This window comes from Nannospalax galili, unplaced genomic scaffold (assembly GCF_000622305.1).
Source record: "Nannospalax galili isolate Female #2095 unplaced genomic scaffold, S.galili_v1.0 scaffold215, whole genome shotgun sequence".
Classification (NCBI taxonomy): Eukaryota; Metazoa; Chordata; class Mammalia; order Rodentia; family Spalacidae; genus Nannospalax; species Nannospalax galili.
In genome coordinates this window covers 2,096,045-2,111,079 of record NW_008338533.1, presented here as the reverse complement: position 1 = coordinate 2,111,079, position 15,035 = coordinate 2,096,045, and the positions used below count along the sequence as shown (strand labels likewise).

General features: G+C 48.1%; 1 protein-coding gene across 3 annotated transcripts in view; it reads left to right on the top strand.

Annotated features, from left to right (window-relative positions):
• Rarb (retinoic acid receptor beta) overlaps nucleotides 1-15,035 on the top strand; it is a 460,578-nt gene that overhangs the window by 366,460 nt on the left and 79,083 nt on the right. For all 3 annotated transcript variants that reach the window (XM_008833143.3, XM_008833144.3, XM_008833145.3), the window contains one exon: nucleotides 12,606-12,747. In XM_008833143.3, coding sequence (XP_008831365.1) covers nucleotides 12,606-12,747 — 142 coding nt within the window. The remainder of the gene's footprint in view (nucleotides 1-12,605; nucleotides 12,748-15,035) is intronic.

The window sequence follows — 15,035 nt, the reverse complement described above, 5'->3', positions numbered from 1 at the left end:
CATATTGGGGTATTTTCAGAGCGCTGTGTGGATAAAAATTAAAAATTAAAGGAAATGCTTTGAGTAAGCAAGCTCATAAAAGCCATTTGGAATTTTTGAATTACAAATTAATTCAAGTGTCCTTGGGAGGGGCTCCTGGGTGCCAGTTCCTTTTTCCTGGAAGGATGGAAACCTGCCTCTTGTGTCACTTCTGGCCCCCCCTGGAGTCCGCTATGCTGGTGGGGTGTTCTCCTGCACCTCTAAGCAGCCATCAGCTCCGTACTTTACCATACCTGTCTCAGGTGATGTTAAAAGCAAGCAGGAATGAGTGCTTGACGCACAGTCCTCTGAAGGGATCTCTAGAGCAGCTCAGAGGACCATTTTCCTACCTAACGGAGCATTACTCCAACCCACAGGAGCCTAGCCGACCGCTGCAGCACCCAGGGGCAATATGGGAATTGTGCCCTCCAAGTCCCCCGGGTCTGGGGACAGTGCTGCCGCATCCAGCTGTGTTCAGAAGGCTGCACAGCTCTTTGCAAGTCCGGTGCGGTTCAGTCATGACTACGGAACCCTGCTCTTTTTCCTACACCTGCCTTTGAGCACCTCCTAATTATTCATTTGAGAAAACTGCGGATAAAAATATCCCTGCTGAAATGTGTGTGTTCCAAGGGAGAGGGCCAACCCTGTTCAAGGAAATGTTCATCCCTGCATGATCTAAGGAAAATAATCCCCCAACTCCACATCAGGCAGATGGTCCAGAGGCCAAAGTGTGCTAGAATCCAAATTCAAAAGACACACACCCTCTCAAGTGACCGTTGCCCTCTCTGGAGACTATTAGAACAGTGGCCTCATCTCCACGGGCTTATCATCTGGTGAGGACAAAACTAGGGTGAAATACCCCAAAGCTCCAGGTGAGCCTTCCTACCCAGGAGCAGGACGGACAGGAGACCATTTTGGAGTGGGCTCTGACACCAAGGACTCATCGTCCATGACCAAGCCCATCCTGGACCCTAGGAAGCGCTGTGCAGCCAGATCAGGGAGAAAAGAGCAATTTTGATACAGGAAATGGAAGACCAATATAGCTTTTCACAAAAGATATATGATTCCTCTGTCTAAAGCCAGCAATTTTGGAAAATGAAGCTAGGAGTTTAAAAATAAGGGCTCTGTCAGGGAAAATAAAACAGCTCCCCCTCCATCCATCAGGCAGCCTTTAATTGAAAGCTGGAGAGCAGTCTGCCTCACTGGCAGGTGCCTCTTACCCCCTGGTCGGAGGAAGGGCACTTAGTTACTCTTAGTATCAGCAAGAACTGGGTATAGAGCGAAAAGCTGAGATGCACACTTAAAAATTAATTCTGTGTATTCTGCTAAATTTTCTCTTACTAGACTAGGTTCCAAACGTAAAATTGAAGGTCTTGGAAGTGGCAGTAGTTCCAAGAGTGTGCTTTGCTTCCGCAGGTGCTCAGGTGGAGACTGTAATGCACTAATTACAGGCAAGTTCGTGTTGTTTAAAAGGACTTTACCTTTGCATCGGGGACCTATTTGATTTCAAGTCTTGGCACCGTGCTGACATAATATAGCTACTTTAATGTTAAAGATCAAGAGAGGGGAGCTTGTGGGTGAATTCCGAGCCTATCTCTTTGCTAATTTGAAATAAGAGAGACAGGAAGTTGGAATAAATCACTAAATTAGCACTGCCACCTGAATTTATGGTATTAGAGCTTTGCTGCTGAAAATATCACTTCCCTTTCCCCTTTCCTTATACTTGAAGAATGTTCTGGGGAAGGACAGAGGGAGGGGAGAGATGAGAACAAACTATAATGACCCATTTGTACGCAGATGCCATAATGAGACTTACCACTTTGTGTGCTAGCCTAAAAAATTAATTGTAAAGAAGAAAAAATTTTTGGTGAGTGCTCTTGCGCCAAGTTCAGGTTCTGCCCGATCTTGGCTCTCCACCCTCCTCCATGAAGCATCTCTATGACACTGTTGGGTTACTTGGAAGAGTTGCAGGTACTCTGTCCCCAGAGTGAGTAAGATGCAGGCCCCCCGCAGAGGTGAGCTGTCTTGGGAAAGGTGATGCACCAGCCAGGGTCCTGTTGGGAGTGTTCTGATTGGCTGTGCTGGGACTACACACCCCCTCTCTCCTAGAGCAAATCGGTGTGAAACCGAGATTTGCTGGGAGGAAGGTCCTGGAGCCGTGACCCACAGATGGCAGAGGTGCAGGTAGAAGGCCCTGGTTGTGCCAGGCCTGGAGGAGTGTCCCTGGCCAAAAGCGCTGGCAACCTTGGTGCTCAGGGCTGTGATTAGGGTCGATGCCCTTTGCGTGTAAGACCATCATCTGGTGTCACCACATCGCCTGGGGACCCCACGCCTCCTCCGTACGAGGGCAGAATGCATTTGGAAGCTGGGCTCTGGCAGAGTTTTTTTGGTAAACATGGTGAGAGTCTGCTCTGGTTCTGCACCTCCAAAGCGGGGCCGCAGAGGACGGGCAGAGGCTTCCACCCCTTCAGACTTATTCTCTCGGGGCTTTGGAAGCATAAACATGACTGCGGTGGCCTCCCTCCTCACACCTGCAGGGCTCCTCTGTTTCAGCTCCAGGTTAGAACCATGTAGAAGGTCAGGGAGAAAATTTCCACTGGGAAGATCCCAGAGCCTTAAATCAACTTGAGGCAGAGGAAGGGGGTTCAAAACACCAAAACGTGGACATTCAGGGGTTTTTTCCTGTACTAATTTAGGTCTTTAATGTCCTAAAACAATGCAAGTCCATCATAATTATCGGTGTCTGTGAAAGGGCTTTGAATTATGTGCTGTGCGGGGTTGCCATGGCAATGTGCAGTGTCATCAGGCGTGTTATGTAGAGCTGAGTCCTGCCTTTGGTGAAAGCTGCATACCAGACTTCCAAAAGTGATTTTCAAATTCATGATGGTTGGCAGAGTTGTATACTCCAGCGGATCTGATTCCCTCTTGCTAACCTTCAATCCCTCATTTTCGGTACAGACGGAAATCTTAAATTTAGGTCCAGATGACCCTTAATGACTGGTGCTCAGAGCTGTCGGGGCCACTCACTCCTAGGCTGTAGCTAAGGAGCTAGTCTGATGCATTTTTCTCAGTAAAATAACTGAATGTAAAAGCTTCAAATTCACTGGCTTCTTGCCCTGCTCTAGTTAGCATAATCTTGATAAATATTGGTAACTGTGGGTCATACTGTGGAAGGACACAAAAGATCTGACCCACATAATCTAGAAAACAGATGTCTTCAGTTCATTTAAAGTAAATTCTCAAGTCCAGAGCTAAAGAAAGCTCTGTGGAACCCAGAAAGCTCTTCCAGTTCAGAGGGGTGTTTTTACCCCTGCTGGTCCATCGCCATCCAAACTCTCAAGAAGGGATGAATGCGTTCCCAGATGGCATCTTTATAATACTTAGCCTGCTGGGCTGGAGTTCTTGGGATAACCCCTTAGCAGCCCCACCTTGTGCTCTTGACTGTCTTTTAAATTCATTCTGCATCTGGGTGTCTCCAGCATATGGTCGGGCCAGCTGGAGGTCCATGACTGTGGCAGCCTCCCTCCTCACGTCTGCAGGTCTGGAGGTCCATGGGTGAGTTTCTAGGTCTTTCTGAACTTGTACCTACTGCCCGACTCTTTGGAAGGAAATTTTGTGCAACTGTGGAAAAGTTTTCGTGCTTGCTCCTTACACCACCCTGGCCTCTCCGAGACCCCTAGGCAGGAAGTGTAGTAAAACTATAAAATCCTCTGCAAGCTTTGCCTTGCTGGCTCTTGTGGAGGTAGTGGAATTTCACAGAGGTGTCCCAAGGGAATCTGGGGGGAGTCAGTGTGACTGTGGGGACCACTTAGTAGTTCCATTGGATCCACAATCTTTAAACAGCCATAAGGTCAGGCAGAGGAACCCAGAGACTCAGACTCAGGAAGGAGAGAGGCTACTGTAGACAGCCCGTGATGCAGCATCCAGTGCCTCCTGGAACTTCTTGTCTCGCTGAAGACATTGTACAGCATGAACCCCGGCAGACCCCGTGTCACTGTATGTTCACGGTCCACCAAGCTGGCCCTGCCCAGCACATACCTATACCTCACCTTTAGAAAACAACCAGTTAATCTATACAAGTTCAAGCTTTTGCTTGAAGATGATTGACCACAAACCTGGATGATTTCTCCCTATCAGAACAGGATTGTGATCATCAAACTTACATGAAGCTTAGTCATTCACAAAATTACTTTATCTAAGGTCACACTTTTGGAATAACATTTTCTTACCTAAATTAAAATATTTGGTCCACTCTGGTCACCCTGTGCATTTTCTCAGGTACAATGCTCAGATGCCCTTCTTCCCTGGATGGTGACACTCTACAAAGCGCATTGTGAGCAGGGACATGTGCTCCCTGCCCCTCCTGGGACGCCGCAGACTTTTGAAGCTTGATCTCCACTGGTGTGAGCCAGGTTCCCAGCCAGGAGCAGAGGCTGCCTGCTCATCCCCATTCCCGGAGAGTTTTAATTAACCAGGGATTTAAAGGGCTGGGAGTGGCGTCCCCTGGCTCTACGGGAAGTTGAGCACTCAAGGGCTCACCTGGCAGAGTCCAGAAAAATGCTACAGTATAGTCTTCTGAAAAGATTAGTCCCGGCAGAGAGGCAAGCCTCTCGCTATCTGTCAGCACAGCCTTCTTTAAAACCAGCAATTCAGGCACCTCTAAGTTCTGGTTTTAAATATTAAGTGTGCCATCAAAGCTTCTGGTCCAGAGTACTGGAAGGGGACAGGTGCAGTTCAGGTTCCAGGGACAACGAGTAAGTGTGAGGGGGCCACAGCAGCTTCTAGAAACTGCCCTTCCATCCACATTGTCACTGTTCTGTTCGTCACTGAATTCCCAGCCTGGGAACAAGTCCAGGTGGGGAGTTTTTAAAGAAACAAACACTGGAGCCTCTCTCTCTGGGACAGCTGGCCCCACCCTGAATGAAGGAGTCCTTTGCATTAGGCTCAGGCCTGCCCACCCGCCTCAGAAGGAAATGCTCTGTCATCACAATCATAGCTGTTTTTCTACTTTTCTCCGATCTCCCGTCCATTGTCTTTCAGCTGGGTGGAAAGGTCCTTACTTTTCTAGCCTCCCCCACCTGCTATTAATAACTTCCCAGACTCTGTCACGCATAGTGGGTGGTTTTTGTTTATTTAAAGCAAAGTGTTTCCTGGTCTCCCAAAGTAGCCAATGGGATTAGTCCCTTCTGGGTGGCTGCAGGCCTGGCTCTTCTGGGAATGGGGACTGTTGCCTGCTGTCCACACTGGCCCCAGAGTCAGACCCCACCAGCCCTGTCAGGCCATGAGAGACAACCTGGGTTAGTCACCTGACTACTTTTGGATTGAATGGGCTTGGTTCCTGTATCTGTTTCTCTTTTCTCCTTCTTTGAACTTCAAATGGTATAAAAACACCATTTTTCTCCTGGGCTCTAGCTCAGCTCACAGACACATCCGTTCTTCATTTCTGTTGCTGTGGTAAAATACCCTGGTAGAAAGCAGCTTAGAGAAGAAGGGTTTGTGCATGTCAGAGTCCATCACTGTGGGAGCAGCTAAAACAGCTAGTCACATTACGTCCACGGTCCAGAGCAGAGAGAGAACCGTGAGCAAGCTTGGTCCTCAGCATGCTGTCTGCATGTCTAAGGTCCATAATCCCCTGCTTAGGGAATGGCGGCCAGGATCTTCCCACATCAACTAACAACCAAGACAGACATGCCACAGCTCAACCTGACCTAGGTGATCCCTCATGGAGACTCTCTTCCCAGAATTCTAGCTTGTATCAAGTTAATTAACAGTATCAAAGTATCTCATACTGATTTTGGGGTGATTTCTTCTGACATAATCCTTTCTCTTTAAAAATTATTTAATTTTATGTGTATGAGTATTTTTCCTTCATGTATGTAAGTGCACCTGTGTCATGGAATGCCGGATGAGGCTAAAATGGGCATCAGATCCCCTGGAATTGGAGTTGTAGGTGGCTGTTAGCCACCATGTGGATGCTGGGATTTGAACCTGGGTCCTCTGCAAGAGCAGCCAGTGTTTTAACCTCTGAGCCATCCAGTGCTTCTGTGACTAAAAATGGTCCCAAACTACTTTTCTTAATAAGGCTTCTGCTTAGTGCTGTCTTCAAACCAAACTAAACACATCTAAGCTTGTGTGAGGGGCTGCAAGCTCAGCACAGCGCCCCCTAGAGCAGCACAGTGTGAATTCTCACAAGCAACCATGCGTGGTGGTCAACTTAAGCCAGGGATGGCACCACCATCTCAGAATAAGGATTCCTGGGCTGTGGTGGGGCCCAGCAAAGGCCAGCTCGGGTTTTAGACATTTGTATTGGTGCCTGGACCCAACAGCTATTAATGAAAAGTAAGTAACTGCATGATGAAGCTTGTGGCTCCCAGCTCCCTAACTACCCGGCCAACCGTAATTCTGCCCCTGGCCTCTGCTGTGCCTGCCTCTCTAGTCAGTGCTCCCGGAACTCCCTCAGTCTGAACACCCACTCTTCTCTCCACTGCCTCACGTGCACCCTCACCATTCACATCACGACTACTCCCAGAACCTTCCGGTCAGCACCTGCCACTCATACCCATGAAAATTGTTCCCACATCACTCCTCATCTTTTCGTAAGGCCAAATGAGCCGGTCTTACCATGCTACTCGGTGGCGTCTGGGACAAGACTCGCTTGTCCCGATTCTTGAAGATTGTATTAGTTTCTTTTCTGTGGCTGCGTAAAGTACCCTGACAAGAACAACTCGACGGAGGATGCTTCCTCCAGCAAGGCTCCTCATCCTAAAGGGTCCATCACCTTCCCAAGGTTCTCTGCTGGAAGCCAAGTGTTCAAACATATAAAGCCCATGGGAGACATTTTATATTCAACTTACAACTTTGAGGAAGAGCAGTGAGCGTGCCTAGCCTCGCCGATCTTTAAAAGCCTCTCCCTTCGGTCCAGTTGATTGGCATTAAGGGACAAGCTCAACAAGTGGACACACTCCTGAAGTCCATACTCTCAAAAGCTCAGTGAGTGACAGCACAGTCCTTTCCCATGTGAGAATCTCCGCTTAACCACAGAACATGTACGGGAATCTTCCCAGAAGAAAAACTCTGAGCAAACAGGTTTTGCTAATAACGAGCTCCCTTTCACCCAGCACTTAGGTGGCAGGAGCCACACTAATGCTCCTGAGCTGGATCCGCACAAACAGCACCCTCTTTGGATGATAGTGGGTACCACTGTGCATGGCAGTATCTGGAAGCTAAGAGGTGAGATGAGAGGATGAGAGGGAGGGTCTGGAGCCCTGGCTTAGAAGTGTTGAGTAGAGGAGGGGGCCCAGCTTCATCTGGTGTTAAAATATGAAGGGAAGGGGGCTGGGCCACTTGCCTTTATTGACATGCGACCGCAGGTGAGCCCATCAAGGGGATTGGGAATTTTAGATATTTCAGTATAAGAGGATGTTTGCTTTCATTTAAGACGGTTTCTGCACTGCAAATAACAGGATATGGGCCAGGGCAACAATCCTTCACATACCCTGGGTTAGTCAGAAATAGTCCGAGCAGGTCGCCAGCCCTCCACATTGTGGTTAGTGCATGAACCCCATGGCTCTAGCACACATCCTCAGCCTTCTCCACCAAAGGTTTCAAGCAAGACTGAAAGAACATGAGGTAAGCAAGATTGAGAACTCCACAGTTACTAAACTCCTGTCAGCGATGATGATCTCTCTTCCTGAGCTGAGTAACAAGTCTAGATTTGTGTTACAGCTTTACGTATCACAGACAGCAAAAATCAAGGTTGTCTAATCATGGCTAACCAATTATCCACCAAAAGTCTTATTCAGTCAACAGAAGTCATGACTAGTTTACCATGAGTAGCCAATAGGATCTAAGATTGATGCAGGTCAGCGTTAACTCACACAAGTCCAGGTTGACCACAGCAGTCCTTGACAGAATGACAGCCACTCACTGATCAGCGAGTCTTCCAAACTGCAGAGAAATGTTGTTTTTCACTTTCTCAAGTCTGGGTAATACATACATTTAATGCTAATGGATATGTTTTAAAAAACTAAGGGCTGAATCCAAGACTATCCTACAGGCTCTGGTTATAGGTCTGATGTCCTCCTTCATTCAACAGTTATTATGTAACAGTTATTATGATGCTATTACATCACCAGCTATTTACTGAACATCTCGTGCATGTCAAGTTCCTCGGCCCCAGCATACAGTCTCCTCCCTGGGGTTGAATAGCCATTACCTTAGCTCTTTCACTCGACCCATCCACATCGACTGTCATCCCTCCAGAAGGCCATAGTGAATACTTATGATGGCCACCAGCTTGTCTGCTGTAGATCCTGAGAGCCAGCCTCCCTGCACCAGCTTCCTCCCTGCCAGGGATGCAAGAACACGGCCCCTTCATAGCAAACTGCGCCATAAGGTGGGCCCGATAGACTGTAGCCATACCTAGAAGCTGCTGTTCAATTCCTCGTGTCATCCACATGGCCTTGAAGGCAGACAGCACTACTGCTTAATGCTGGCCTTGAACAGGTGAAGCATGCAAGAAGAAACTGCGGAGCTGGCCAGGAGAGGACGCGTCCACGCGTGTGCCAGCCTCACGCCTCCCTGCTGGCCGGCGTCACGGAAGCTCTCAGGGCCTCCTGGAAAAACAAAGTTCAACAGTCAGACTTGGGGTTCAGAAAACTGGGTCCTAAAACCTCAGCCACAAGCCTTGGGGCACTGCGAAAGGGTTCCCGACTTGAAGGCATCCGCAGATACCCACCGAGGCTCCTCCTCAGGTCCTTGTCATGACTCAGATCCACGATAGCCTTTGGTGCCCTTTGAGTTCCAGACTGGTCTAGAAAATGGCTGTTTGCCCACGCAGGTAGAAGGAATCTCCCTCGCCTTCTGATGCCAACCCTGGTCTCCACCCTCAAGTCATCCCAAGTTGTTACTCCCTGGTACAGTGACAATCTGTAATCTAGGACTCTCATCTGAACAGACCTTGTCAATAAGCCCTCCAGTCCTTGATTGTTAACCTGAGAGCTCTGACTCGCTTGGGTCACAGGGACACACAAAGCTCTGACTCACTTAGGTCACAGGGACAATGAGGAGGCTACTGGCTAAGATGGGCAGGAGCTTGCTTCCCAGGCAGGGCCCCCTCTCCTCTATATCTGACCTCCCCTCCCTTCACCCTGCTCCTCTAAATATGACCAAATCCTTCATCATATTCAGCCATTTGGTCTTTCCTCTGTGTATGTGTCTACCTTCTGCCTGATTCAGAACCATCGCATTTGAACTTCTAAAACCTATTTTTATAGCCAAGTCTAACCATCTGAGGTCTCTTGGTTTGAGTCTGATGTATCTGACTTTAACTCACATTGAATCCCATGGCAAGAAACATGTGTTTTCTCAGAATTCCTCAAACAGAAAGGCTCAAGTTTCTAACACTTCCTGGATCTCATTTTAGCAAAAAGTGCAGGAGCCAGAGTTCTGTGCCTTCTAGGGCGCATGAGAGGGAGTGTGGGATCCCTCCTGTGTCTGCCTCACGGGGCCTTGGCTGCACTGGGCCTTGGCTGCACTGGGCCTTGGCTGCACTGGGCCTTGGCTGCAGTGCCTTCTGATGGTGAGGATTGGTGTTGGCTTCCCAGCGAAGCCAGAGATAAGACATATCCACTTTAATAATGCTAAAATATGTGGAGTCAGCCTATATGAAAACATTAAAGTATCAATGACCTGGGACTCCGTCCACCTCCCCACCCACATACAGCCCTTGAAGCTCAGGTCCCCAGCAAAAGCAAGGGTTGTGCCACAGTTCAGTGTGGTGGTGAGGGAGGATGAGGATGTGGGCACCACACCTCATGTGAGCCACAGGCCATGTCTGTTTACCCAGCCCACAGATCACAATCCCTCTGGCATATATTTCGGTCACTGAGGACTCGGCCATGATTTTCTGGAACTGAGACTTCCTGACACCGGGCCAGAGTCTGATCTGGAAAACCAAGAAGTGCTATTTAGTTTCTGTTGTTGTTTCTGAGCCACGGATGGGTAATTAGTGACATATGAAGTTCCTTAAGTCTCTCTTCTTTCACCTGAGCATTCTGGCTTTGGTTTTCTCTGCTCCACAGTGACTAAGAGTTTGCTGACCGAATTATTTGGTTTTTAATACACAAGAGATCCCCTGTGTCTTTCCTTTTTCCCTCTTGCGCACAGACTCTCTTCCATGTGTTCTTGACCAGGAAGCAATGAAAGATTCTTCATATTATGGGTTTTCTGGTTGGCTGGTTGGTTGGTTGGTTGGTTTGAGACAGGGTCTCCCTATCATCCCAAAACTCACTATGTAGACCAAGCTGACCTGGATCTCACAGAGATCTACCTGATTGTGACTCCCAAATTCTGGGGTTAAAAGTGTGTGCCACTGTGCCACCCGTTACATTGTATTCGTGCATCTGGAAGCCACTGGTGCCCTGTGGTGTTCTGAGGATGCTGTTCTGACTGGCTGCTCTGCAGAGAGGCCTGCTGGGGTTCTAGAACACTGTTAGTTTGGATTTTGAGCACTGTTGTAGCATCAGAAGAAGAAAAACCAACCACATTTTCTTGGAAAATGCATGTCTGGGCTACGTGACAACATTGCAGTCTTAAACCAGATTCCTGGCCCTTACAGTTGAACCATGCCAGTAACAAGATGCTTATTTAGACACCAGAATCTTCGGGTGTCCACATAAAAATCCTAAACAATGTGCATTCCATGAGCTTTCTTGGCTCATGAGTTCAGTGTTGAAGGACGTTAGTCCGGCTCCTGTGGAGATAATGGACTACAGGCAAGATTGCACTCAAGTGAGACTTCTTTTCTGCTCAGCACATGGTTCCTAGATTCAGAATGGTTTGTAGAGTAGGTATAAATCCTACCGAAACTGGTAAGATGGAGCTCCTTGCTTTTAATGCTTAGAGCAATGGTTTTCTGTCGGACAATCTGAAGAGAGCAGAGTCAGCGGGAAGCGCTTGCCACTCGCCGCTACCTCAGGTTGGTTCCAACAAGCACCGCTCCACTAGCTGCATCTGCAAAACCATGTGGTAGAAACTGGGGGATGAAGAGGACGCAAAGGACCCTCGCTCCATTTCAGAAATGTCCCACAAAATTCGGATATATTGCTTCTTTTGTCAAAGTATTTTTCAAGAAATTAAAAAACAAAGGCAATATATTTAGCAAATACATGTCAAAATTTTTATTCACCTAATTAATAAGAGGGGTGGATGACAGACTGGGTCAAAGGACAGCGTGAGGGAAATGTAGAAAGATTAGAAAGATGATAGATATAGATAGATGATAGATAGATAGATGGATGATAGATGATAGATGAATAGATGATAGATAGATGATAGATGATAGATAGATAGATAGATAGATAGATGATAGATAGATAGATAGATGATAGATGATAGATGAATAGATGATAGATGATAAATAGATGATAGATACATGATATATAGATAGATGATAGATGATAGACAGATGATAGATAGAGCAATAGGTTGATAGATGATAGAGAGATCAATAGATTGATTGATTAATAGATTGATGATTGATTGAGTGATAGATGATAGACAGATAATAGATATATGATTGGTTGATTGAGTGATAGATGATAGACTGATAGAGATAGACAGATTGATAGATAAATGATAGTCATGATGAAAGAAAAAACCTGAGATGAGATTACTGAGTTGGACACAGAGTTGGTTGATGTACCACAAGGTGATGAGACAGTTGCCTTGGAGATTGTTTTTCTTTGGGCAGAAATCTGTGCCAAACCCAGACTTTTTTAATCACTGGTCTTCTGCAACCTTCACATAGAAATGAATGACTGCCGTGTTAGACAGAGCAGCTCTGAGGGGCCACTAATGTCAGATACCTCTTCACTGCCCTGTTTTTAATTTTTTGTATTTTCCCACTTTGTAGATTTAACACACACACATACATACATATGGCAATATATAGGTTATAATAAGGAACTAAATCTAGAAAAGAACCTGGAGAAGACTCCTTGGAAATTCCTAATTCTTACATGCATTGTGTAGTGTCTTTGGCAAATGTGATGCCTCGCACAGTGGCTTCCTGGGGGTGAGCTCTTCTAAAGTTGCTCTGCCAAGCCAAGGAGCCACCTAAGCTAGGCTGCTTGGAGGGGGTCCCAGCGACGCCTGATCACACATGAGCTTGTGATTCATCTTAATGTGACAGTAGCAGTCATCTCTAGTTTTGGTTAGGAGAAAGTGCTATTAATATTTCATGGGGTGTATTTATATGTGTATATGTGTGCCCGCTTATCTACCTGCGTACCACATGCATGCAGTGCCCAAGAGGGCCAGAGGAATATGTTGGATCCCCCTTGAAACTGGCATTACAGGCCACCGAATGATGCGGGCATCGGGAACCGAACCCAGGTCTCCTGTAAGAGCAGCAAATGCTGTTGACCGCTTCCTGAGCCATCGCTCCAGCCCTGGGGTTTGGATTGTGAGGGCAATTCTTGCCGCAGTCTCTGTCACTCAGAAGAGCCTGAGGCGCGGGGAAGTGAGTTCTGGTTTGTGCTGAAGCCAAGCTGCTTTTCTTACCGTGCCCATCTGTTTGCTTGCAGGGCTTTTTCCGCCGAAGTATTCAGAAGAACATGATCTACACTTGCCACCGAGATAAGAACTGCGTCATTAACAAAGTCACGAGGAACCGGTGCCAGTACTGCCGGCTGCAGAAGTGCTTCGAAGTAGGAATGTCCAAAGAGTGTAAGTGCGAGCCACGGCGCACCCCTCCCTGCCTTAACCGCAAGTGCGTTTACTCCGCTTCCAGAATCTAACCATGAAGGATGTTAGTGTGACATTCAGGCGTGGCGCTGATGGCAGGAGTGCCATGGCCAGGTTAGTCAGAGATAGAGTGACAATGGAGGGTTCCTGATGAACCTTGGGTGGCACTTGGTGAAAAGCAGGCAGGAGGTGCCGAGGCTGCGAACCGCAGAGCTGCCGGAGTAGGACACCGGAGCACAGCGTTCCGCACACCCAGTGGCCTCTGCATTGCCATGTTAACATGCTATCCATGCAGGGTCCTTGTTACCAGAGGGTGAAGGTGCATAAGGGCCAAGAATATTGACAGAAGTACTAACCGCTCGATGGGGATGGGGTGGTGCTGTGAAGTTGTTTTAGAAGGAACATTTGGGCATTTGGAACATTGGCATTTTTCTCAAGTTGACTTAGATTTTTCTCTTCTAAACCACTTCCCAATAAGAATACATTGTATTACTACGAAAGAGAACATTGTAATAAATTAATATAGTTTATTGGATCATAAACAAATTATAATAGAGAGTTGACTACACCTGCTTTAATGCAAACGTTTTTCATTATATTTTCTCCTTGATGTTTTCACATAAAGGAAGAGGGACATACTAAGTTCAGAGTTTGGGCAGCAGGCCTAAGACCTCGTAGCGTGTCCCAGGTGGAAGGCTCGGGCCTAAGACCTCGTAGCGTGTCCCAGGTAGAAGGCTCGGGCCTAAGACCTCGTAGCGTGTCCCAGGTGGAAGGCTCGGGCCTAAGACCTCGTAGTGTGTCCCAGGTGGAAGGCTCGGGCCTAAGACCTTAAAGTGTGTCCCAGGTGGAAGGCACGGGCCTAAGACCTCATAGTGTATCCCAGGTGGAAGGCTCGGGCCTAAGACCTTATAGTGTGTCCCAGGTGGAAGGCACGGGCCTAAGACCTCGTAGTGTGTCCCAGGTGGAAGGCACGGGCCTAGACCTCGTAGTGTGTCCCAGGTGGAAGGCACGGGCCTAGACCTCGTAGTGTGTCCCAGGTGGAAGGCACGGGCCTAGACCTCGTAGTGTGTCCCAGGTGGAAGGCACGGGCCTAGACCTCGTAGTGTGTCCCAGGTGGAAGGCACGGGCCTAGACCTCGTAGTGTGTCCCAGGTGGAAGGCACGGGCCTAAGACCTCGTAGTGTGTCCCAGGTGGAAGGCACGGGCCTAGACCTCGTAGTGTGTCCCAGCCTCATAGTGTATCCCAGGTGGAAGGCTCGGGCCTAAGACCTTATAGTGTGTCCCAGGTGGAAGGCACGGGCCTAAGATCTCGTAGTGTGTCCCAGGTGGAAGGCTCGGGCCTAAGACCTTGTAGTATGTCCCAGGTGGAAGGCTCGGGCCTAAAACCTCGTAGTGTGTCCCAGGTGCAGCTCGGATAGCACTGCTGCTCGCTCATTCATTCCATCATTTTGGGGTGTGTTAAAAGCTCACTGTGTGGGGATCACTGGGCAAGGTGCTACCAATAAACTGTGGAAATGCCCATGTCCTCCATGAGCAACAAGAAACTAGGTAGCGTATCCAGGATCTTACTGTAGGCTGAAAGAGCTGTGTGTGAACTAAGGCCTCTTGGAGTTTGAACCCAAGAAGTATGCTGGAGAGACACCTGGATGAGGAAGGAGAGGCTCAGAAGCCAGCCACACTGCTCCAAGTGTGGTGGCTTGTGGGACCAGGGACTGAGTGGCTATTTCTCAGCAGACAGACAGACAGACACACACACACACACACACACACACACACGCATGCTCTGGTCCTATGCTTTTCTCTCTCTCTGTGCTTGGGTCTCTACACTTCAGGATTTGGATTAACACAGTCAGCTCACGCCAGTGGGCTGTGCATTCTAGCCATGACACTCAGTTGACCTCATGGACATATGACCTAGACCAGTCCCAAGAGAGGCAATTCAAAATCCTGTGTAGAACATTGGGATAGATGTGCCCTCCTTTCCAATGTATGGAAATACGAAAACATATGAGCACAAGTACCTTGGTAGCTGTCCTCTGACCCCAAAGGAAGTCAGCTGCAGGGTGTAACTGCCCTGCAGATGGAAAAGTGGATGGTAAGATGAAGGAAAGCCAGCCCTCGATGGCAGCCGTGAGTTGCAGGACTGGCCAACCCTACGACCCCTGCCTCACATCGTCTGTTTTCTAAGAGCTACGCACTATGGCCTTTGGAACTGGGGTCCTGTTCATATCTACAGTTCCCAGGAAGGAGCAGGAGCTAGGCCCCTAGTCA